Here is a 26,333-nt window from a genome sequence, read left to right as displayed (position 1 = left end):
ATATTCATAAACAGGTTACAGGATTGAGTATCTAGAGATGAGGTCCTTATAAACAGGATACAGGAACAGTTATCAGGAGACTAGGTCCTTGTAAACAGGATAAAGGACCAGGATACAGGATACAGGACCAGTTATCAGGAGACTAGGTCCTTGTAAACAGGATAAAGGACCAGTTATCAGGAGACTAGGTCCTTATAAACAGGATACAGGACCAGTTATCAGGAGACTAGGTCCTTATAAACAGGATACAGGACCAGTTATCAGGAGACTAGGTCCTTATAAACAGGATACAGGACCAGTTATCAGGAGACTAGGCCCTTATAAACAGGATACAGGACTATAAACTTCAGGAAATGTGCTGACAAAACAGTACTCACATATCTTTGTTCTTCAATTCTTGCATTAATTCCTGAAATACAAGAGATAATATAAATAAACTTTTTTTATTCACATACAAGTAATGATCATCAACATAAACTACCAATAATTGGTTACATTTTATCTGGGTAGTTATATAATACAGTATATCAGGTGATCTTTAGCTACCTATTAGTGCTGTTAAAGCAGCAAGACATTCTAATTGTGATTTTATATAATACAGTGAAAGATGAATTCTCAAGTACATACTCTTGTAAAGATAAAGAAATACTGAATACTAGGCAATACTACCTCATAAAAGACAAGTGTGAACTTAGAAGCACCTTTCATTAACTTCATAGTTTGGGAACTGGGATAGGCTTCAGCTATACGAATGTGTTTTTGACCCAGAACTACTTTAAATTCTGTCACATTTTTTGAAGAAAGAAACCTAAGATAAAGTATTCCAAAGTTAAGAAAAACACTGTCTGCAGCTGGTTCCAGTGGTTACCTTTACAGACTCTTCTCCTTTCTGTTGCACTTCTTTGACCTCAGAAGTCATTCTGTCAAGTTGTCCCTGTAACTCCTGTATCTTGTCTTCCTTATCCTGGAGAACTTCTTCTGCCTCATCAAGGGCCTTGGGAACAAACACAATCATTTTTCATTTTTCTTAAACTAAATCATATTCTTTCTTTGAACATCAAACAGTGTTTATTTTTAATATACAACACATTTAAAAACAAATCTAAATTATAATTTAATTTGATAAAAAGGCACACCAACCTTTTGAGCGGAGTCAAGTTGATAAGCCAGTCCATTGTTAGAGTCCTTGAAATCTTTTTCAATTTGTGCTCGTATTTTTGTCATCTCTGACTGGTGATTACTCGACAGATTCTCCATAGCATTACTAAAATGAAAATATTCAACTGCATCATATTTTGATCATCCTAATTCCATAATGGAAAATACATGTATCCTTATCTCACAAAATCTAATCTAATCTCATGTCAATTAGAGATACAGTCCAATTATGGTAATCATCTTGAAACATTTCACATCTATTTTAGTATTTCAGTTTTAATAAAGTGTCCTGGCTCTTCATTCCAAAGAATAAGAAATATTATGGTAGCATTAACAGTGGAAATCAAATGACTATGGTGTGTTTAAGATGAACAACAGACAGAGAGGCATGTGAGATCTGCATGGTGTACACGCAGACTAATTGTTCATTTCATAACAATAAAGCACCAAACTATAGACAAGTAATGAATTCCTTGTACACTGTCTTGAAATTTTTTCTTTTGTTTATTCATTCATTTGTTATTTTTTTTTTCACTTTACTTTTCAACCATTTGCATTGATTCTGCAGAGCCTAAATGGAATGAGCCGATTTCAAGCCATAACTTTCCAAATGGATCAAGTGGCATATCAGAATATGTCAACATTTAGAAACAAATAGGAATACCACTAAATGATATGTGTAATGTGTAAGGGGAAAATACATGTATCAGTGTCGTCAGTCTATTCTAGTATACAATCAGTCCTAATTGTAACAACACCTACGATGCCTTCTTCAATAAGTTGTGTTTGTCAGCCAATTCTCGCTTCAGACTCTCGCACTCGACCTTTAGCTCGATATTCTGTAAAACAGATAAAACACCAGATATAGCAATCAACAGCCATGCATTATGTAACTAGAACACATCTGTATGACATGAATGCCCCTGTGCTCAGCGATAGTCAGGTGTGTAACTTGATGTTATGATATCAAGAGGTATATACAAACCAAAATTGTGGACAGGTTTTCAAAATATAACATTGATTTGGAACAGAATGTGATGGGAAGCCACAGGATTGAGAGGGACTATTGGTCCCTCCCAATCAAACTGGTGAGTGCATGAAAACTGTCAAGTACATATGTATACAGCAGCAATAAAATTAAACCTCTACATAAAGAATTGTCAAGGACATATGTACACACCAGTAATAGAATTAAACCTCTACATAAAGAATTGTCAAGTACATATGTACACACCAGCAATAAAATTAAACCTCTATATAAAGAATTGTCAAGTACATATGTATACACCAGCAATAAAATTAAACCTCTACATAAAGAATTGTCAAGGACATATGTACACACCAGTAATAGAATTAAACCTCTACATAAAGAATTGTCAAGTACATATGTACACACCAGTAATAGAATTAAACCTCTACATAAAGAATTGTCAAGTACATATGTACACACCAGTAATAGAATTAAACCTCTACATAAAGAATTGTCAAGTACATATGTACACACCAGTAATAGAATTAAACCTCTACATAAAGAATTGTCAAGTACATATGTACACACCAGTAATAGAATTAAACCTCTACATAAAGAATTGTCAAGTACATATGTACACACCAGCAATAAAATTAAACCTATACATAAAGAATTGTCAAGTACATATGTATACACCAGCAATAAAATTAAACCTCTACATAAAGAATTGTCAAGTACATATGTACACACCAGTAACTGAATTAAACCTCTACATAAAGAATTGGGACATTTCAACCCTAAGGGAATCAAAATATAGTACTACCAAATTTAAACACTCTCCCAAGGGTTATGTATCTCTAGTGTGAAATTAAAAAGTATTTATCTCTCATATATGACAATGTTGCCATAATTTTAAGATTTCACAATTTTTCGTCAGACCATCAGGCCACTCATGTATCACAATTACATCACTGTTTTATCACTTTTACTTTGTGATGTTAAGAGGTTTCTGTATTACAAGGATATCCAGGTAATACACAAACAGAAATGATGGGTGTATAATACATAATAAACCAATATTACACATACATAAGGAAAATGTAACCTTTCAATTATACCTTTATCATTTACATTACTTTCTGCACTGTGTACGTATAAAAAACTAATACTTCAATTTGCCATTTCCTCACTAGTCCAGACAAATATGAAGGTCTGTTTGGAATATTTGTGAATTTAGAACTATAGGTGCAAAAGAATTAATAATGACTTTTGAATCACATTTGATTTCAGCCCCTGATTACTTATAAGTAGACAACCTACGGTTTTAAACACATCTTCCCCATCTCCAAATTTCTGCTGCATTCTCTCCTCCAGGAAGTAAATCCTCAGCTTTAGACTAAAGTTCTCCTTCTTCAGAACTGCAATTTGCTGTGAACACAAAAAATATCATTTTCATAGTTCTGCTAAAATCAAGTGGTCATCAGTATACCTGGTAAATCCAATGTAGTAACTGTAGGTGTATGGCATGAGATCAAGAAAATACACATGAAACAATAGAAACTACAGGTCTAACAACATCTTATTCAGAAAAGTTCGTCGGCTTGGTTTATTGCCCTTTCAGTTTGAAGTGTCCTTGAAGTGACACATGAATGTTCAGACTAACAAAGTTCAGATCTGTGGTAAATGTCCAGACACAAAGTTAATGTCTCTGTCAAGTCTCTGAACACAAAGTTCATGTCTGTGATGAGCGTCCAGACACAAAATTAATGTGTGTCACAACACAAAGTTCATGTCAAAATCTCTGAACACAAAGTTCAATGTGTGTCAAGTATTAATGTGTGTCAAGTCTCTGAACACAAAGTTCATGTCTGTGATGAGTGTCCAGACACAAAATTAATGTGTGTCAAGTCTCTGAACACAAAGTTCAAGTCTGTGATAAGCGTCCAGACACAAAGTTCAATTCTACGGTAAGTGTTTGAACACAAAATTTGCACACTACACATAAATAGGTATGTCATTTATTTCTTCTGTTAAACCATGTACCTGGTCATATTCCTTCATTGTTCTGGCTCGTACTGGAGACATTCTCCCATTGCTTGTCTTTGCAACCACTGTAACGATAAAATATTGGTGAGAATTCATTTACTAAATCTCACAAATTAAAAACAGTATGATAAACAGACCATAATTTCATGTATGTAGAAGTATATTATGATATTTTTAACCAATCTTCCAACAGGATTTGGTTTTTTCAGTACACATTTAACCTAACAGATAAATCATATATATATTATTAACACAATTATAGATTTCTAGAATAATTTAGACTCAAACAAGTTATCTTCAAATCTGATAAATCTAATAGGTTTGCTAAGGTTTTTCCTTTTTTACATTGAACATGGGAAAGATTCCATTATCTGCGGAAACGTCTATACTTTTGTACTTTTGCAATAGATTAAACTGTGAAATACTGATAGCATTTATTAATCAAAAGGCTATCTAATGATACATAATTACCCAGTGTTACTAACACCCTTGAAGTGTACTTTTGTTGTACAATATTTGTCATAAACTATGCAGGGGTCTATCTAAATCAATGCTAACATTTATTATTGATAAACAAACTCATAAAGCATAGCACACCCACATTTATGGTTCCCAGGAAAGAGGAGAGTGATACTATGCTGTAAAATCAACATTTCATCTTCTATAGTGTTTATTCAATAATCTGTCACTTCAAATATCCAATTGAAAATCTAAATACAAATGCTGGAGACTTTCCAGGACTTGTAAAGTTTACGGTTCATTTTATTGGAGGATGATCACTCAGTGTGTCAGTTTTAGTCATATGACAATAAAAGTGTAGAATCGTATCTTTATACTGTTTTGATTTTAAACTAAAACTCTGTAATTATAATATCTGTATGATTGATAAACGTTTATTTGATTATTGCATCAATAGATCTAAACATGGTTCCTGTGAGAGTGAGTTTGAGGCCTATTTAAGGAATAAAATCTATATCAATTCTCAGTATGTTTCCTGTGAGAGTGAGATTGAGGCCTATTTTAGGAATATAATCTATATCACTTCTAACATCATTATAAATGTCTTTGGACCAACTCAGACTTGTTAAAAACATACAGCCAAAAAAAAAAAAAAAACATCAGATATGAACAATCGGACTTTAAGGCAATAGAGAAATATAATAACAGAGAGGAGAACATTTTCAAACAACAAACAACCAAGAAACATGTCAGAGACAAAAAGTACTTACTGGGTACTGATCCATCTGGGTATTCCAAATGTGACCCAAATGTGACTTCAGTCAACAGATCTGGGTTGACACTGAAAAATACAACATATATATCATTTTTACATGAATTTCTATGTGACCTTTTAACAAGGAAAATGATATAGCCTCGATTTGAATTAATGGTATAAAGCAATTGACCTCAGCATGCTTCAATAAGTTGAATGTCACTTCTTTTAAACAAAAGCATTTGACACACATGACCTTGGAAGTAAGTAATGGTTATATCAGAGAAAAGGATCAGTTTAACAACATAAGCTTGATGTAGTTGACTAGCCCCATTACCTCAACATCACCCACGTAATCAATTATACTGATTGATCTCCAGAACAAAGAACAAGTTTCAAATATCTTCTAAAACATTGAAATTGATATATACATTCAAGGTGATAGCTTTTAGAATTCTAGGTTATCAAAAAATATATTCTCTGATGCTACGCATACATACTGCCTCTTATAATGTTAGGTCTTTGACGCTAGCCTGGAGCTATCAACTAACATGCATAAGCTTCATGATCTAACATGAGATCCCAGAGGGATCTTGGCGCCCACCACTGTTTGATCTTTATATGCTCTATGAAAGTTGGGATCTTTTCCCTTCTTTTCTTTCCACTTCTCTGCTCTTAATGATAAGAGAGTTGAACATTCCTAAGCAGAAATAGTTATCTTTACCTACCAAATCCAAAATGGCCACCTGGAAGCCATTTCATTTCTTCTGATCAACCCCAAAATCAAACAAACACAAGGAGAGACCAAAGAGAACATACAGATATTCATCCAGTACTTCTTCAGAAATAGCAATAAAAATCTTAATTAGGCAATCCAAGATGGCTGCCTGTCAGCAATTTAGTTTTTCTCGTCAGTCCTAAATACAAACAGGCACAACTAGGGACCTAATGTAACCAATACATGAAATTTAAGAAAGATCTATGCAATAGTTCTCCAGAACTTTCAAAGTTAAAATCCAAGATGGCCGCTTGTTGGCCATTGTGATTCTTTTTATCAGTACCAAAATCCCAGATCCATCTCTTACTTTTCAAGAAATAAAGATAATGAAAATTATTTACGGACAGATGGAGGGACGGATGACTGTCCAAGGATGCAGAGCGATTTGAATAGCCCATCATCTGATGATGGTAGGCTAAAAATACTACCGTATGCCATGTGTATGCCAATTGTGTATTTAGTATCTCATGTTGTTAATAGTGACTATTCCTAAACACTTAATGTTAGATGCAATAAGCATTATTTTTGGGAGGAAATAAGTATATCTGGTACAGGGTTTTATTTTTAGTTCACAATAAATGGGACTAACATCCCACAGCAAATATCAGTAGGAAATATGTTACTATTTGTTCCAGAGTTTAAATGTCAAATAATTACAAGTATTAGGCTAGGCAGATAATAGGTATTGTACTTCCTCAGTGTATTTTGTTTAAACTGTTTGTATGTGTGTGTGTGTGTGTCTTAGGAGTTGTACTGCAACACCCAAAAAATTCATTGTTCCCTTAGAATCTTCTGTCAGACATTTAATTTACATCCCGGGGCCCATTCCCTTGGACATTTAAAATCATCAAAACCAGATTTTCTCAACTGATATACCAACACTTGGAGCGTGAAACAAGGATATCCACACATAATACACTTCACTTAAAATATATCTTATCCAAACTTTACTGGCTATTTACTTCACATGTATAAAAGTGCTCTTGGGTGTAAAAATTCACCGATACTAGATCTTAACTTAGATAAAATGCAACATTTATGCTGGTAATAATGTTTTAGAACGATATTCTGGTAAATGCTTTTGATAAATTTCAGAACTGCAGGAATTGTTGTTAAAAATTTCAATTCAATTCAATTATGAATTACATTTTTAATGATAATCTATTCTTTCTTCTATTCATCTATTAACACAATTTGTAGATTATCAGAGTACTAAAAACTGCAACAATGAATTGGCGTTGTGCAGGTCAGATGTTGGCTCTTGACAAATCTTATTTAACCTGATCAATCAACAGGGATCTCTCTTAGGGATCTGTATAACAAGAGATTTCATCAGGTATGGTGTAACCTTATTGTAATATTAATGACCTATCCAATTATAGTCTCAAGCATGAGTATATTTATACATTATTTTTAATCACTCTAGCCCAAGAACTTTGGTGTAGATTACCACAGAAGATCAGATAAAACAAAGTGTCATATTGGAGTGTTGCATTGGTGTGCCTGGATCTGGTTTTGGCCTCAGACAGACATGTACACACGACCACACACACCTGGTCACACGATGTCAGGGCACAAGCTATATATACCCCCAGTGGGGCAGGACACCTCAATTGTAACAGGACCAAAATATACCCCCAATACTACTTTAATTATTATAATCACAACTTGAATTACACCTCCCTCTCCCGTTCTGAATTCACAAAGCTACACATTGGACTCCCCACTAGTTTTAGCACATTGCCATTCTCCAAATGTCAAATTTTATTGCACTGTACATATTCCCAGACATGACATGCTCAAGTCATTCATTGGAAATCAATATGTTGTAACATTTTGAGTTTTTTTTTTACCAAACACTGAGTATAAAAAAAATAATTCAGAATTTTAACTCTTAGTCATCACATCCTAAACCTGTCGAGATAAACTTTCAGGCCAAAAATCCTCAAACCGTATATGTAAGCATTATTTTGTTTCATAATTCGTGGTAGATTATACTACAAAGTTATTTCAGGATAATCCATTTCAGAAGTGCGGTGACAAATGATATCAACAGAAAGAGGGGAAATGTCTGCAGTCTATAGCTTGGCACTAGATTAAATGTGTCCAAAATGGCATTGGCAGTTGATACAGAAAATCAATAAATATGATAAATATGTCACATTCAACCTTTCCACTGATTATACAACTACAGAAACATAGTAAAACTATTTGCTTGGAATAGATTCTACATGAATGAAATCTGGTTTGGAAAATAGATAAATAAAATCCTTTCTAAAAGAAGCATGCTTTTCCTTTTCATAAAAACTATTTGTTTTTTTATAACCAATCTGCCAAAACAACAGGATATCCAATCGTGATATCAGTCACTGCCAAAACAACAGGATATCCAATCGTGATATTGACCACTGCCAAAACAACAGGATATCCAATCGTGATATTGACCACTGCCAAAACAACAGGATATCCAATCATGATATTGACCACTGCCAAAACAACAGGATATCAAATCGTGATATTGACCACTGCCAAAACAACAGGATATCCAATCGTGATATTTACCACTGCCAAAACAACAGGATATCAAATCATGATATTGACCACTGCCAAAACAACAGGATATCCAATCGTGATATCAGTCACTGCCAAAACAACAGGATATCCAATCATGATATTGACCACTGCCAAAACAACAGGATATCCAATCATGATATTGACCACTGCCAAAACAACAGGATATCCAATCATGATATTGACCACTGCCAAAACAACAGGATATCAAATCATGATATTGACCACTGCCAAAACAACAGGATATCCAATCGTGATATCAGTCACTGCCAAAACAACAGGATATCCAATCATGATATTGACCACTGCCAAAACAACAGGATATCCAATCGTGATATTGACCACTGCCAAAACAACAGGATATCCAATCATGATATTGACCACTGCCAAAACAACAGGATATCCAATCGTGATATTGACCACTGCCAAAACAACAGGATATCCAATCATGATATTGACCACTGCTAAAACAACAGGATATCCAATCATGATATTGACCACTGCCAAAACAACAGGATATCAAATCGTGATATTGACCACTGCCAACACAACAGGATATCCAATCATGATATTGACCACTGCTAAAACAACAGGATATCCAATCATGATATTGACCACTGCCGAAACAACAGGATATCCAATCGTGATATTGACCACTGCCAACACAACAGGATATCCAATCATGATATTGACCACTGCTAAAACAACAGGATATCCAATCATGATATTGACCACTGAGAAAACAACAGGATATCAAATCGTGATATTGACCACTGCCAACACAACAGGATATCCAATCATGATATTGACCACTGCTAAAACAACAGGATATCCAATCATGATATTGACCACTGCCGAAACAACAGGATATCCAATCATGATATTGACCACTGCCAAAACAACAGGATATCCAATCATGATATTGACCACTGCCAAAACAACAGGATATCCAATCGTGATATTGACCACTGCCAAAACAACAGGATATCCAATCGTGATATTGACCACTGAGAAAACAACAGGATATCCAATCGTGATATTGACCACTGCCGAAACAACAGGATATCCAATCCTGATATTGACCACTGCCAAAACAACAGGATATCCAATCATGATATTGACCACTGCCAAAACAACAGGATATCCAATCGTGATATTGACCACTGCCAAAACAACAGGATATCCAATCATGATATTGACCACTGCCAAAACAACAGGATATCCAATCGTGATATTGACCACTGAGAAAACAACAGGATATCCAATCATGATATTGACCACTGAGAAAACAACAGGATATCCAATCATGATATTGACCACTGAGAAAACAACAGGATATCCAATCGTGATATTGACCACTGAGAAAACAACAGGATATCCAATCATGATATTGACCACTGAGAAAACAACAGGATATACAATCATGATATTGACCACTGCCAAAACAACAGGATATCCAATCGTGATATTGACCACTGCCAAAACAACAGGATATCCAATCATGATATTGGCCACTGAGAAACAACAGGATATCCAATCGTGATATTGACTACTGCCAAAACAACAGGATATCCAATCATGATATTGACTACTGCCAAAACAACAGGATATCCAATCGTGATATTGACCACCGCCAAAACAACAGGATATCCAATCATGATATTAACCACTGCCAAAACAACAGGATATCCAATCATGATATTGACCACCGCCAAAACAACAGGATATCAAATCATGATATTGACCACTGCTAAAACAACAGGATATCAAATCATGATATTGACCACTGCCAAAACAACAGGATATCCAATCATGATATTGACTACTGCCAAAACAACAGGATATCCAATCCTGATATTGACCACTGCCAAAACAACAGGATATCCAATCCTGATATTGACCACTGCCAACACAACAGGATATCCAATCATGATATCAGTCACTGCCAAAACAACAGGATATCCAATCATGATATCAGTCACTGCAAAAAACAACAGGATATCCAATCGTGATATTGACCACTGCCAAAACAACATTTTACATCACTCCTAAGAATATTCCTCTAGCCTGTTTCATGTAACTTCTACATCAATTTGTTGCTAATTTACAAGAAAAATTTTCTCCAATTTCAAGTCAATATTATACGGAACACTGGGTATTAAAACAATACCAGTGCATCCGAATTCAGAATGATTTTCAAAATTGACAATAATTTACTAATGTTTTACTGGAGTCTAGAAAAATATTTTAAACCACTAGGCACAGAACTAGTGGGCTGAAAAATTTATTCGTCCGGATTGGAAATTTGCTCGTCCAAATTCAGCTATGAAATGGCGACTTAATCAGCGAGGATGTGACATGTGACTTTCTTTCTATTTTCATATTAAGTTTTAGTGAAAAAACTATGCAGTGATGGCTGCTTTACGTCAGACATTATGCACGACTTAGGTCTAGCTGTAGTGTTAGTTTACATACGACGGACTAGGTGCTGCTAAATACAGACCAGTACATGTTGGTACTGCCCAAGAGCACCTGACATCAGTATGACCGTGGGAAAATGACTAAGGTATTCCAAATGCTATATCTGACATCATGGGAGTTGTGGTATAATCAAAAGTTAGAGTGCAGACTGGAATATTTTGTTTTCAAAGTACCCTAAACATGTTTCTCTGCTCCAATTTTTCTTTACATTTTTATTGAAATTTAAGCTGTAACATTAATATCATTGGAAAAAAGTACTCGTCCGACGGACGACTGACAAAGATAAATCTAGTTGTCCGGGACAATTTTCACTTGTCCATGACGACTAGACGAGTGCTTTTCCGCATCCCAGGTTTTATCAGACATTTAAACTTGAAAACAAAACTGAAGTATGACAACTGTTTCACTGGTCTTAATTAGGGGAACCCTGCCTCTTCACCTAGAAGGTGAAAACACCTGTTTCAGTAACATGCAGTTATTCCAAGTTTGGAACATTTACATGTCTGTTTCTTTTACTACAAGTTCGTATATTCACTTTCATATTTGCACTTGTTTTTCTTTTGTATAACGTTTGACACCAAAGTGGTTTGTCATCAAAACAGGTCAGGTTTTAAAGAAGCGATTGACCTAATATGTGTAGGATCAGGTGTTCTATTTTAATTCCTCAATCCTTAGCTGTTGTAGAGACCTACGTATTGATGATTACAAAAGATTAATGTTTATCTCCCAATGATATGGATCTAATCCTGAGATAGAGCACACTGGAGTAGTAAAGCAGTGGTTGGTCGTGAAAATTACTGCAGCACTGGGTCTATAAGTTTTGTCTAGAAGATTACAGGCTGACATGATATAGTGGTAGTAGAAAATAAACCATTACTATGTTATGTTTAAGCCCTTCCATTATACAATGATTATTACATATATATGTCTTATACTATACATGTACCTTATTTAAATAAACTATGTCCTTAATATATACCTTGATCTCTTACTTAGATTCTATGGAAAATAAATGCATCAGTCTTTTCTTTCTTACAAATTACAAATGCACAATACGTCATACAGTGCTTTTTGTTTTGGCGGTTTCACTAGAACGAACACTGTAAATTGTATGAAAACAAGACCATCTGTCTAGTTAATTATTCTGATATCAAGACATATTTCATAATCACAATTTAAGTGTTCAGTTCACTTTTCACCATCATTACACAACAGATATTGGTCTTCTTTGTTCACTGTTATCTTCATCAGTGACATCTGGCATGTTTCCTGGCCACTGTACTTGTACTGTCCAGAGACTGAGTGCAATATTACAATGTTACAATTACTGTGGAGAGGGAGCAGGAGACAGTACATGTGTGTGTGTTTGAGAGTTGTGAGTGGAGTGGGGGGAGGAGACAGTACATGTGTGTTTGTGTTTGAGAGTTGTGAGTGGGGTTGGGGGAGGAGAGACAGTATATGTGGGTGTTTGAGAGTTGTGAGTAGAGTGGGGGGAGGAGACAGTACATGTGTGTGTGTTTGAGAGTTGTGAGTGGAGAGGAGAGACAGTACATGTGTGTGTGTTTGAGAGTTGTGAGTGGAGAGGAGAGACAGTACATGTGTGTGTGTTTGAGAGTTGTGAGTGGAGAGGAGAGACAGTACATGTGTGTGTGTTTGAGAGTTGTAATTGGGGTGGGGGAAGGGGAAGGATAACAAGATACTGATCATGAAGGGACATGGCATGAAAAGATACATGTGGCCAAGGGCCATGGGAGATGATTACAAAATTGTTCATGTAACATTACATAATACTATAGCAGATACATGGGTACTGGAGCCAGATATGCATCACTATATATTCCCTGAAGATTTGCCACCAAATAGCTGATCCTTCAATTACTGCCATGCTATACTGAGTGTGTAAAAGAGATTTTTTTTGTGAGGCATGTATTTATGACAAGATCACCGTTTTGAGCTCTGTTAAATAACATGTTGGCACTTTTATCATTGAAATTAACAATATAACTTCAGCCTGCCTCCAATTCCAGTTTCTAATCACTCCATTAAGACACTAATTATTATCTCATTTACAATTTTTTATTACATATTGTTATATACATAACACAACATATATTCACATGAAATTTTAACCAAGCTATCAAATTATAACTATAAATGTACAAAAATTTCTTATTTTAGTTTCAGTTTGAGAACATTCAAAACTATTCCATGGATTACCACAACAGAAACTTGTTTGTTTTCCTTTGTCATACCAAAAGTTTAAAAAACTTTACCAGACTTTATCAACCATTTTATCTGACATGCATATGTCTAGGTCAGTTTGGCACATGTGCACCTGCTTTTGTTTTAATTAGTAATGTTGACTTGATTGTGATGGTAATAAAGGGATATAGTTTGTAAAATCTGACATCCTGGTCATGGTTTTAACATTGAAGTTTAAAATGTCAATACATTGTATCAGGTACATGCACAATGTATTCACGTTTTTAACTTTGAGTGCAAATGCAATCATTGAAATATGATATCTAAAATATGAATAACTGTCAAAAATAAGCAATTTTGTTTATTGTCATGAATAAGTTAATTTAGGAAAAGTTTTAAAAGTAAAATTGTAAATGTTGTGTTTTGGAACTAGATTTCATTGCAGAGTAATTATTCCGGTGTAAGTCATCAGGCCTTAACAGAGATTTTAACATGAGCTCTCTAAGCTTGTTTTTTTTCAGTGAAAATTTTCAATTAATTTGCAAGACAAATTGAATTTACACATTAATGTACATTCTCATTGTCCTAAAATATTGAAGCTGCATTCTGGCTTGGGTGACTGACAGATGAATGTGGCTTTCCACTTTTATCTTTATTCACCCTTTCCAAAATACAGCTTATATTTGAAGACAATGAATATGTATTTTCTCCATATTTCGATGTCCACAGTAACTTTTTCTTTCTTGTGAAATAACATTCTTCCCCAATAGAGCCAAAAGTAAATATCTAAATTTTCATTTTGTTTGGCCTAAGTCTTCTAACTGAGTCTCATCACTTCTATAGACAAAATGTCAACAAATTAATATTTAGCCCCTATATTAGCTACCTCTCAATAAGTTACATCTCCCATCCAAGTCTATGTTCATTATTTACAAACCAACTTCAGCTCAGCTGTTCAGTGTATAATTGCAACTGAACATATAAAACAATTAGGAGATGTAAGTGATATTGACATAATTACTAATCATGCACATATGCCCAAAATGTACAGTGCTTACTTCATATACACCAATTGTAGAAGTTTTGGCACAAGATGATGCAGAGTATTGTAGTCATAAACCAATGAAAAATGCTGTTACATAGACATCTCATAACACAAGTATATTCTAGTTATTTAATATTACTTACTCCATCAGTATTACACATATGTAAAACTCCAATCCCTAGTTAAATATAGTGTGATAGTATATTGGAGATGATGGACTACACTAGTCTATATATCTCTTACCTATGTATATATACATATTGTATAAGAATGTAAAGTTGAAACTGTACTTTCAAAGAATTTCTTCCCTTTCAAATAAATTGAAGCATTGTTTAGAAAGTTTTTTTCTATGTAGTTTTCTATACTACAATGTCTTTACTCAGACGACTTCAGACAAAAAAAATCAATACTATGGAAATGATGAGGACTGTACATGACAGAAAAATCCTTCCATATTGTCTAAATATTTTCAACACATAATCTACATACAAAGTATTCCTTTTTACAAAAGTATAATTTATAAAATCAAAGTGCCAAGGACACTTAAGATGCTGTGCATGATGTATCAAAATACATGTGACTGTGAACCTTAACCTATGATGCATTTGCTTGTCTAAGGTACGTAGGCAGATCTAAACAAACATATATATGGAATTAAAATGCTGAAACACTGGTTGATTTAAGTTATCACAAAAATGAACAGTGACTAGGGTATGTTAGAGTTGAACAAGTTCAGAGACGGATGATGTGTAATGCCAATGCCAGGTGGGCTAAACAAAAGATCTTAGAGAAATATTTGCAACATTATTGTGTGATTTTTCTTTTTTTAGAAAATACACACATCTTAGGATCAATATGTGCACATCTAGGGACAAAGGAAAACATACACATCATACATTGAAACTTCAAAATTACATATCCAATACCATATTTTCCGGGCTATAAACTGCACCAGAGTATAAGCCGCGGGACTGGTTTTTAGCAATTTTTTTTATTTGACCCACATATAAGACACACCAGAGTATAAGCCGCAGGACTGGTTTTTAGCAATTTTTTTAATTTTTATTTGACCCACATATAAGAATATAGGCTTTTCTTACAATGTGGTAACTGTTATGTTGACCAAAGTTCGTTGAAATAACAGACAATGGAAGGCAATTTATCAAGGTCATCAGTGGAACATTTCATATGAAGTTTGCAAATGAATGTTTGAAAATGCAAAATAGCAATTCTCAAACTTGATGGCTTGGGAGCCTTCAAACATTGTCTACGCACAGATATGCCAGACCTTGCGTACAGTTTACTTAATATCTACGTCTGTGTCTGTACTGTTGAATATTAACAAAGGCCCTTGCATGGTGACAAAATTCTTTTAGTCTTATATCATTTCTTGTAAGTTACACAAAGCCATTCTTATTGTGAACAAGCATGTTGGTCGTTGTAGAATTTGACCCTGATGACCTATTGATCCCACGATGCAACAGGATATTGTAAACTTCTGCTATGGCTTCCAAAACAACCACATAAGTTCACGAGGACATTATTGTGATTTGCATTAAAAGGTATGATGAATTAAATCAACGATAATGTTATTTTTATTTCAATCTTAAAATCATCTTTATACAGCTGCAAATGACGGTTCTAGACCATCTGTTTCAGTTACAAACATGTGATGGACAAGTACTCATAAAAAACTTGGTATTGATGTCTTGTACTGGTATTGAGGCATGTGAACCTTTCATGAACCTGCATGTGTAGGGCAGGCTGCGCAGTCATCTGTTTAAATTTCGACGAAAATTACCAACATTCCATAGTTTTCATGTATCCTGAATGGACAGGTCTATCGCATTGCAAAATGAGAACCGAAAAAATTTAATAAATGTTCAAGTCCAGTAAAAACTTATCGGGTGTCATTTTAACAGTGGATGTGAAATTCCTGCTTACAAAATGGAGCTTTTAACACCCTCAAATAAATCATCAAGAATCAAGTATACACTGAAATAATTTCATTTTTTTAAAAGTAGCCACCACTTGTCCATAATTACGTGAAAACTAAAGTTTCTTACACCATGGGAAGAGCGATAGTAATTTGTACCCAGGAAAGTCTGAAATATTTGTTGATAAAAAACATTGTTATGGCAGATTATACACTGTCCCTTTTATACATCTATCTTGTTATAATGTTACCAGCCATTTGACATGAAATATATCATGGTACAATGTTAAAACACACTTTTTTTACATAGGTAGAACAAGATGTGTGTTGATGGTTTTTTGTGGGGAAAATCAGGTTAGAGTCTTCCCTTTAGATTCCAAGCATCTAATTATAACTTGTAACTGTATGTCTTTGAACTAAAACCATGCTTCAAGTACATATTAAACATTATCTTAGTCAATATGATAGCATGCTAAACAACTGCATACAAACATATCCGTGACCTCATGATTGATCTGTCTTACTTTCTAAATAACTCGCCTGACAATATCAATGTGTCCATTATAAGGATATGCAGATAAGAGCGAATTACAGTACGTTTAATATGTTATACTATCTTACTTTAATTGCCTTGGCTTTATATAAATTTAAGTAAAAGAACTGTGGTGTTTTCTGAAAGTTAAAACAATTTTGTCTCAACATAAAAGTTGAGATATTTGTTTTATTTGTGAGGCATGAGGCATACATATCAAAGTAAAGATGTGCATGACAACCTAAAAGTTGCATGATTCAAGCTCCCCCTGTCATTGACAGTCGTGGTTGCTTATTGTCACTAATCCAGCGTTAGACTTAGTATCCTCATGTTTATGATCAGGTGAAGACCAGAGGTTTGTAGTCCCTTCTCAAACTGTTTGTATTTCTCAGTATGCTGAGAAATGGACTGTCAACCTGTGCTGTAATTATACAGCAACTGCTCTCTAAATGCATCTTATATGCATCGTTTATGTTATTCAATGAAACAGTTATCAACTACCTTAGTAGTGTATTTATTTATCTATTGATTTATTTAATGTATTTTATGTCCATTATTACTGCCTTTCAGCAAAACAATCAAACAGACACATTATCAGACAGGTTATGAGATACATCATAATTATATAGGCATATTAGTATTCATACATGTTTGCGGGTAAAAGTATATCGATGAAAAAACTGAGAATCAGGGTAGTGCACAAACTAGTCTGGAAGACATTTACTGTTATGATATTGAGGTCAGTATAAATATACATCAGTGTAACCACTGTTACAGCAAGCAGGTGGTTATGGAACCATACAACTTTGTACTCCCTCACATCTGCCTAGTAACTTCATGTAACTGATATAGCACCAGGTCACGTTTTATCCAGTGGGTGCGATGCTATTTACTCCGTACATATATTGTATTTTCTCATTCACTGGTAAAAAGCTATTATGATATCATTAGGTTTTTTGTTTGATACCTCATCTCATTGTAATGTTATAAACATGCAAGAAGGGGGAGGCAGACAGTATCATAAAATTGTGGGTTTTTTCATAACTAATCAAGCTACTATACATGGCCATGTGGTAAATCAACTCATACAAGTACGTCCATGTATAAGGTTACACACATACTGATATAAGCTGCTGACATATAATAAATGGTTTATAATGATTTTTGTAATGACCAGGCTCTAATGAATTCTCTCCTTAAACATTACATTACTTTATATGCAATTCAAAAGAGGTTTGTACATTCAGATAAACACTACCATTTATGCTAAAACAGCTTATATATCTCTAATAACATGGTTGATGCCTTCAGAATACCTGAAGTGAATAGAAGAAATAAGCATGGAGTGAAGTTAAGACTGGGGATAAGATGGGGATGGTGAGAGGGGGAGGGAGCACCTTTGATAGAAATTGAAATTTGAAAAATTAAAGAAAAAAAAAACCCACAAAAAACTGTCTTTCTAAAATATTTCAAAGTCTTATTCAAACCAGGTACCAATGGCTTGGCAGATTGATGAGAAGTGAATCCTAAACTGAAGAACTTTTGATTTTACCATGTTTTCAGATCACACTTTGGTTGAGAACAATCACACACATATAGGATAGGAGGAAAGATGTCAGAAGTACTGTAATCATCTCATCCTCCCTCCCAGCCAGTGGTACATTTCAGTATGTCAAACTCACTTGTGTACTAGAGAGGGGTGCCAATATCTATAGGCTATACAGGGAAGGGGTGCTACAGGGACCATCTCAAAACCAAATTACATTGAAAAAATTAGGTTCAGACACTGATTCCACCTGATAACTTACTTAAGATATTTCACTGGTAATGCATAACAGTTAAATTTTGATTTTGCACTGGACTTGTACTATATGTAGAGTTTTATCAAGATTTATGGTTTTTGATGAGCCCGGTTTTCTGAAAGACTTCATGGGAGCTGATACTGGGCATTATCTTAACAGAAATTATTTCATATTAAAAAGGCAAATTACCAAAGTTGCAATTTAAACCTTTAAATTGTTGTCCCCCTACTGAATGTGATATTATATGCCAAACAAACGTTTTCTTTTATGTAGGTAAAAGGTCAAAACATAGGTCAGAGATACCTACTTCTGTTACACACTGCCTTACCAAGGTGACCCATACCCAAAGTATGAAGTTCTAGTGACAAGTCAGTCTGTGATTAATCTAGAAAAATTTTACTTCCAGAAAAGGATAGTATTTCTGACGTGTTATGTGTTCCCTGCTGAATATAAACACACTCCCCTCCCAGTAAATATACTAAAAACATGGGAAATTTCCACAAAATAGAGCTAATTAGTGTATGTTATTCAATATATTTCAAATCATACCATCATGAAAAAGAAATATCAATCTAACCTCAATGTTATCAAATTTTATCCACGTTATCTTCATCAATGTCATATATTTTTACCCTAGTCCTCTTTTGAATTGTAACCAAAACGGATGTCCAATATTTCTCAATTTTCCAAAATAGGCCTGAAATTCCCCTCTATCCACAAATGGTAGTATTTTTCCTATTTTAACTCATTCAATGCAAGTAGTGAAGGATATGAGAGCAATTGGCGGAGACAACAAACACAAAACTACCCCCACCCCCACCCAGGTGAGATACTAATACAGTACTAGATGAAGCCCATTTTACCTGATTTTCTTATTTCAGTGCAGGAAACTGATAGATTTGTTTATAAAGGATTTTTGTAAGTATTAGGAATTATATATTGTATAAGAATGATACTGTATATGTTTATTGTATGTTGACTGGATGTATTGCCCATGAAGAGCTAGGATCATTTTGAGTATCGATCCTTGTAGTAGCTTGTGGCAACCACACTGAACAGCATAAGAGAGGCCTGTCGAATGCCACTCAAAGCAATAAGAACGAAGTGTCTTGCCCAAGGACACAACCAAGTCAACATAGACCAATCTGTTTCTCAGCTTCCTAAGGAACACTACCTGTCAACAGTGGATAGTTAGTGTCGAACCATGTACCTTGGTTCTTCACCCGAAGTCATCAATGCTCTGAGCTAGTGAGCTGTCATGGTCCCACAATTTTATAAAACATCATAAGATGGCATGGCATGTATTGTTATATTTTGATCCCTTCACATATATAAATATGTATACTGGTGTGAAAAACAAATACTAGGTGTTGGATATTTGTACATGAACTCATAAACGAAAACTCATTATCATATAAGTAATATCAATACATTTTCCATACACAAACAAATGTGGACAATCCTATTTAATGTAATATGATATCATAATATCTTGTTTTTAAATCTACGTTAATCAGCATGTTAAGTATTTAGTTATTAGAATTAATTTGAGTTATCCTAAGGTGACAAGTGAATTTATTACAAATATATAAAACAATGAAGTAGCTATTCAAACTCAAAGAGTCTCAGTACAAATATATATTGTAACATTAAGTGTCAGATATATTTTTATCATTTTAGGTACCATTTTATCCAGGGCTCTCTATCTGCCAGATTTGGGGCTGAATTCCCAATGCAAAATACGGGTAGTATCTTTTTTTCCCAATTTAGACCCCAAGTTTCCCCAATTCTAAGGAAAACACCATTATTTTTCCCAATTCTAAGGGCCCTGGGCCCCAGTTCCAAAATTGGGTGTGAGAGCCCTGTTATCATAAAGTTTTTCCCATGAATGTTTTGCCAAATTCTAGTGCTCAGTATATCTTCCAAGATCTGTAATATGTTAATGACAGATAGCTATAAGCATGACTGCCCCATTTTTCAACACTAAAGGGGATTTAAATGTGAAGAGGTAATGGTCATATTACAAAAACATAATCAATATTCAAACCATGACAAATATAATGAAACACTACAGGGATTCTAAAAGGTGGTGGTTAGTGGGGGGGTTTATTATAAATTAACACTAGATCTAAAGTCATACAAACATGATGCTATATAGAAGAAACCAAATATTTGTGTCTATAAAGTACAATACATGTCCATTACATGTATATCTCTCGACATGAAAATGTTGAAATACCCACATGTTAAGTTGTCATATTTCAGTTTAAAGGAAAACAACAAATAAATATGTAAATGTACTACAATATTCTTGACAGAAACATATATATATTAAAATTTTAAAAAGCTCCAACATTCAATTTATTCTGCAGCCCCAAGTGATGACTTTCTGGAATCTTTATGAAAATGAAAAGTCTGATTTTAATCATATTGTTTAAAATACCTCAGTTGTCATATCATTGATTACAAGGAATTTGTACTGAAGAACTTAGTGATGACTTTTTGAATCCTAATGTAAATGAAACGTCTGATTTCAACCTTATTGTTTAAAATACCTCACTGTTGTCATATCATTGATCACATGGAATTTGTACTGAAGAACTTCTCATTTACCTTTTCAAAGGCTTTTCTAAACAGTTACATAAACATTCATAAGTAAAGTTTGTAAATCTAAATACACTTTAAATGGTGCACATTATTTAAATGATGAGAACTCAAGAAAAAGTTTTTTTGTTTTTTTTTCTTTTTGTATAGGACTTCGGAAAATATCAAATTCCTACAAATGACAGATACATAATGTACAAACATGCTATTGAACTTAAGTTTTGACATCATTTGTGACTTATAATAAATATATCTAACATTAAATTCAAAGACAAAAAGCTTTTTGTCAATGCTAATGTTTAATGGTTTTTTCATTTATTTAGCTGAAATGTCAGTTGAATAGACTGGTCGAATAATGTTGGATTTGTTTATGATGCTTGACATTTGTTCATGAAATAACATTAAAAACAAAACACCAAAATAGGAACACAATGCAGTGATGCTTTTTGAATAGAATACATTTGAATAAAAATTTCAAGTATTACATACATCAATGAAGAACGTGGACAATGAAAATGAATCCAGCTTATCTCGCTACTGAATAGGTATTCCATCCGTAGGATGTGATGATGATAATGATCAAGATACTAGAATAAAACTGAATTTAAATCAGCTTTATATACGCTTCGTAACATTTTCGGTCATCATATGCAGTTATTTATTTTTATAATGAAGCTAAGCTAAGAATAAATAACAACTTGACGGAATTATGCACTTTCAACAAAAATCATGAAACCTGTACCGTTTTGAGACGACCCACCACTTAGCATCACTGACGCAAATTCAGCATCCTGTGTGGCGTGTGTCCATTGTGTATATCAATGACAAACTTAACTATTACTTGATCGACAAGAAGATACTTTCATTGATTAATATATTCATTAAGCGGCAAGATTTAAAGTCGTGAAAAAGGTTGGCAGTATGTTAAAAGCATCTTAAGACTTTCCTGTGGGAAAAGTTCATCAAAACATACTTCAGCCCGAGTCCATGACCGGAAACTTTCATTTAATTTGCCACTTTACCTTCCCTCCAGATCCATTGGCAGTGTCGGGTCGTACCCGTTTGTCGAGTCCATCATCATAGTAATGGATGAGTCTTCATAGTGTTAGAATACCTAAATTACATCCTATCTTGATCCATGTTGTCAACATTTCCATATGAGCGCTAAAATCAAAACTGTTTATAATACAATGGAGCATGCGCAACATTCTCAGGAACCTCTCTATTTCTTTATAACATGAGAGGTCATTCCAAAGAGGTTCCGATAAAATATTGCCACACAATATAAGGGAGGGAACTCGTAGAAAAAAAATGAATACAGTATTTTTTTATTCTGCGTTTATTTTGAATTCATCTTGACACAAGGCACTGAGATATCAGGTTGTAGCTTTCACATTAACTAAACATGATTCTGTCATTTTACTGTGAAATGTGTTAAAAATATCACGAGCTATTCCTTTGTGGTGATCAAACAACAAGATATTTTAATTGCGTACTAATATATTCATATGGTCTGTTTTGCCCTGGTTTCAACTGTCGTCTACTTTAAGATATATTAAATTTAAAAATAAATTATCCCATTCTGTATTCTTTTCCATTCAAACTTACTGAATACGTCAAATTTTGGAAACTTCAAATTCATCAAATGACAAAGAGATTTAATATAATGATACTTTAATATATAAACAAAATCCATGTTAGAAATATATTCTGAAAGACCTTTCATGAAGAGGACATGTTTTGTTTCGTGATGAATAAAGTTTTAGAGATTTAATCCATTGATATGAAAACTTTGCTATTTTCACGTATGCTTTATAAGATTAGCATTATGAATATATCATAATTTTTTTTTCTCACACATCAATGATGCCAAATTAGATCTGCCACTGTCCATTTCCGTGTTCTGTTTTCAATTATTATTCTGCTTGATTATACCTAAATGTACAGCGCAGTAAGTTCAAATCTAAGACACAAGCTTGATGTTAAAATAATTCAAATAAAATCAGTAAACAACACACGTAACAACAGTGTTCACAAAGTCTTGTTCATTATTGTGGTCTATTTGGAAAAAGAATGAGTGAAAATATCAAAAATTTATGGTATTGTTCATTCATATTTGCATTGTAAAAGTGCTATATATTTTACTGAGGAAAAACAGGTGACAAATGATCTGTTCTGGTTTCTGGTTATAATATTGTCACAGTACGAGACAATTTGTAAATTAATTGTCACATAAATAGTAATATTTAAGTATTTGTTTCCATATTCTATTATTCGAACAGTATATTTATACATAACTGATACACATAACTTCTGCTTTAAGTGGGAGGAGAAAAGTACACACATTCTCAAAATGTGAAAAAATAAGTACAATATGTAAACATATAAAAAGTAAACAAGTAAATTAAAACAACTGTATTACAGCAAAATGTAAATCACAGATATCAACAAAAAAGTAACATATCACTTAAAAACAAAAACAGAAATAGTATTCAGTCAGTATTTAACATAGAAATAGGCCTAAATTTGTCATTGTTCAATATGTTTTATCAAAGTTTAAGGGACTTGGTATTGCTGAAAGTATTATAGTACTGGTATATGTCAAATTTTCTATGTCCACTGACACTACAGGTTAAATACTTGACCTTTCATTTTCCATACTAATTCATACCTCTATATTGGGTGTTAAAACCAAACAGAATGAGTTGATATCTAATATTTATTAAGTCTTTCCCTATGATGAATGGATCAGATTTACAACCTCTATCTAAACAAGTTTCCAAAGTTCACAAAGAATGTTTCAAAAAAGAACAAAGGACCATAATAGAATATTTTCTGTAGGTTGGTAAGGTCAATTGAATAGAAGTTTTTATAACACAACTAGTAGTGGTCGTGTTATAAGAACTTCTATTCTGTCTTCCGTATTTATGCTTTTTTTAGTATGTGACATCTGACAATCTACCTTCCATATTACCCCGGGTAACTAGCTAGGTGACTCTTTGTGACATTGTAGAGAAAGTGATGTAGTGGGCAACCAGTATCAAAATCAAACTGAGAACCATGGGTGAACCTGTGTGGAACATTATAGATGTATTATCACAGTAAGACAGCATTAAGTGTTTGGACATAGAATGATAGACCTCTCATACCTTTGCTACTTAAAGAATATATCACATGGATTTTTCTTTTGCAGTGATGCAAAACAATTTTGAGCAAATTGTCTAAAAGGAACAAGTTCAGAGTATTAAACTATACATGTATTCATACAAGAAATGATATAAAAATATTACAAAAGTGGTTTTCCTTTTATAAAAGTACACAAAACATATCAAATGTATAAGAAAAACAACAAATTCTTAGTGCATTTCAAAAGGCATTTCTACATAATCTAGTTTTATATAAAAATACACAAAAAACATGCCAGTAGTGAGTTCTAGATCAATGTTGATAGTCACACTGACATGACATGAATTCAAAATATGGATCACCTAAAATCTAATAAATCTATCTACTAGGTTATATACATTCTCAATAACACTTGGAGATTACGCTCTACTATGTGGAGATAACTCCTGTCTAAGTGGAGATAACTCCCTACTTAATGGTGATAATTCTCTACTAAGTGGAGATAACTCCCTACTCACTTGTGATAATTCTCGACTAAGTGGAGATAACTCCCTACTCAATGGAGATAACTCCCTATTAAGTGGAGATAACTCCCTACTCAATGGAGATAACTCTTACACAATGTAGATAACTAAAAATAGCCACCCTGTTAAAAGTGTAACATCACCCATCGCATAAATCTTCCTAATTACACATGTGTAATATAACCTAGCAGAGTTGTGATTGGCTGAAGGTTCCATTGTTTCCATGGTGACATAACAGTTTCATATACAAATCATGGACTCATTAAAGAAAGAAATATAAGTTGGAATTTCCACAATTTAGATTTTATCTTAGTTTAAAGAAATGTTGCTTTATCTTTTAATTTTTGCAAAAGTATTTAAATTATGTCATACACAGAATCTTGCATTCATTTCAATTTCAAATGAGGTTTATGAGTACTATCACAGATTTTTCTTTTTAATGCTAGAGGCTTGGTAAAATTAAAAGTTCTCAGGATTGTTTTATAAATTTCCTATGAATGGAAACTCATATTGTCAAATACCCAATGTATGATTATGAAATAATGTACAATATGAGATATATCTTGGAAGAATATATTGATTTATAAAAATGAATAGAACAAATGGATAAATGTTTTCTGTGTACATGATTGTATGTAATATTGAGCACTTTCATTTAAGATAAGATTATCAAACTGATGTACAATATTCAAATCGACTTAAACAACAACTTAAAAGGAGTTATCTACCCTTCAATATAATAAGATGTGTATACTCGTATTACAATTGTAATGAATGATATGTATGTAACATCTATCCTACCTGTATGAGGTATTAAATTTTTTCCCTCTCTAATTAATGACAATATAACAGTAGTCAATCATCATAGATATATAGATAAAAAAAACATACTTAGTTCATTGACCATAAACAATGTCTCTTATATACTACAAATATTCTCTTATGAGAATTTTTCTTAACCATACAATAGATGGCATCATGTAGAAATTACCAACAAACCAAATTTCCTCTATCAAACTAGACAGAGTTTTTGGTTCTGTTTGACAGATGACTAAAAAGGGTATTATCTTCTCAGAAAAAAAATATCTATGTCTAAGTATATGTTCAAAGTTAAAACATTTAATATTATCAGTTATACAGGCACACACTGCAATAAAGTTTAGGTAGAAAGCACTTAAAATAAAACAAACAAAAATGGTTCATTGTTGCCTCACATCCTATTAACAAAAACTAGTACACATTTTCTTTATAAGTGATTAATATTGGTATATCACAAACAGAAGTGTTTTCCATTGTTCTTGTCTTGGTCATCTTCATAGAAAATCATACATAGACTAATTTGTAA

The 26,333-nt window shown here is 33.5% G+C and overlaps 1 protein-coding gene across 1 annotated transcript; it reads right to left on the bottom strand.

Moving 5' to 3' along the window:
- Nucleotides 1-373: 373 nt before the first annotated feature.
- Nucleotides 374-22,419, bottom strand: LOC132551789 (CDK5 regulatory subunit-associated protein 2-like). The gene is made up of 8 exons (XM_060215933.1): nucleotides 22,361-22,419; nucleotides 5,404-5,474; nucleotides 4,172-4,239; nucleotides 3,449-3,556; nucleotides 1,921-1,997; nucleotides 1,141-1,264; nucleotides 869-994; nucleotides 374-409 (listed from the first exon to the last, which is right to left on the bottom strand). Exons 1-8 carry the CDS (start codon nucleotides 22,417-22,419, stop codon nucleotides 374-376), a joined length of 669 nt encoding a protein of 222 aa, XP_060071916.1.
- Between the last annotated feature and the right edge of the window lie 3,914 nt (nucleotides 22,420-26,333).

This window comes from Ylistrum balloti, unplaced genomic scaffold, assembly GCF_031769215.1.
Source record: "Ylistrum balloti isolate Yb309-2 unplaced genomic scaffold, AGI_CSIRO_Ybal_v1 Utg370214, whole genome shotgun sequence".
NCBI lineage: Eukaryota > Metazoa > Mollusca > Bivalvia > Pectinida > Pectinidae > Ylistrum > Ylistrum balloti.
Note: the sequence above shows the minus strand (reverse complement) of the source record. Positions and strands in the feature narration are given on the sequence as shown.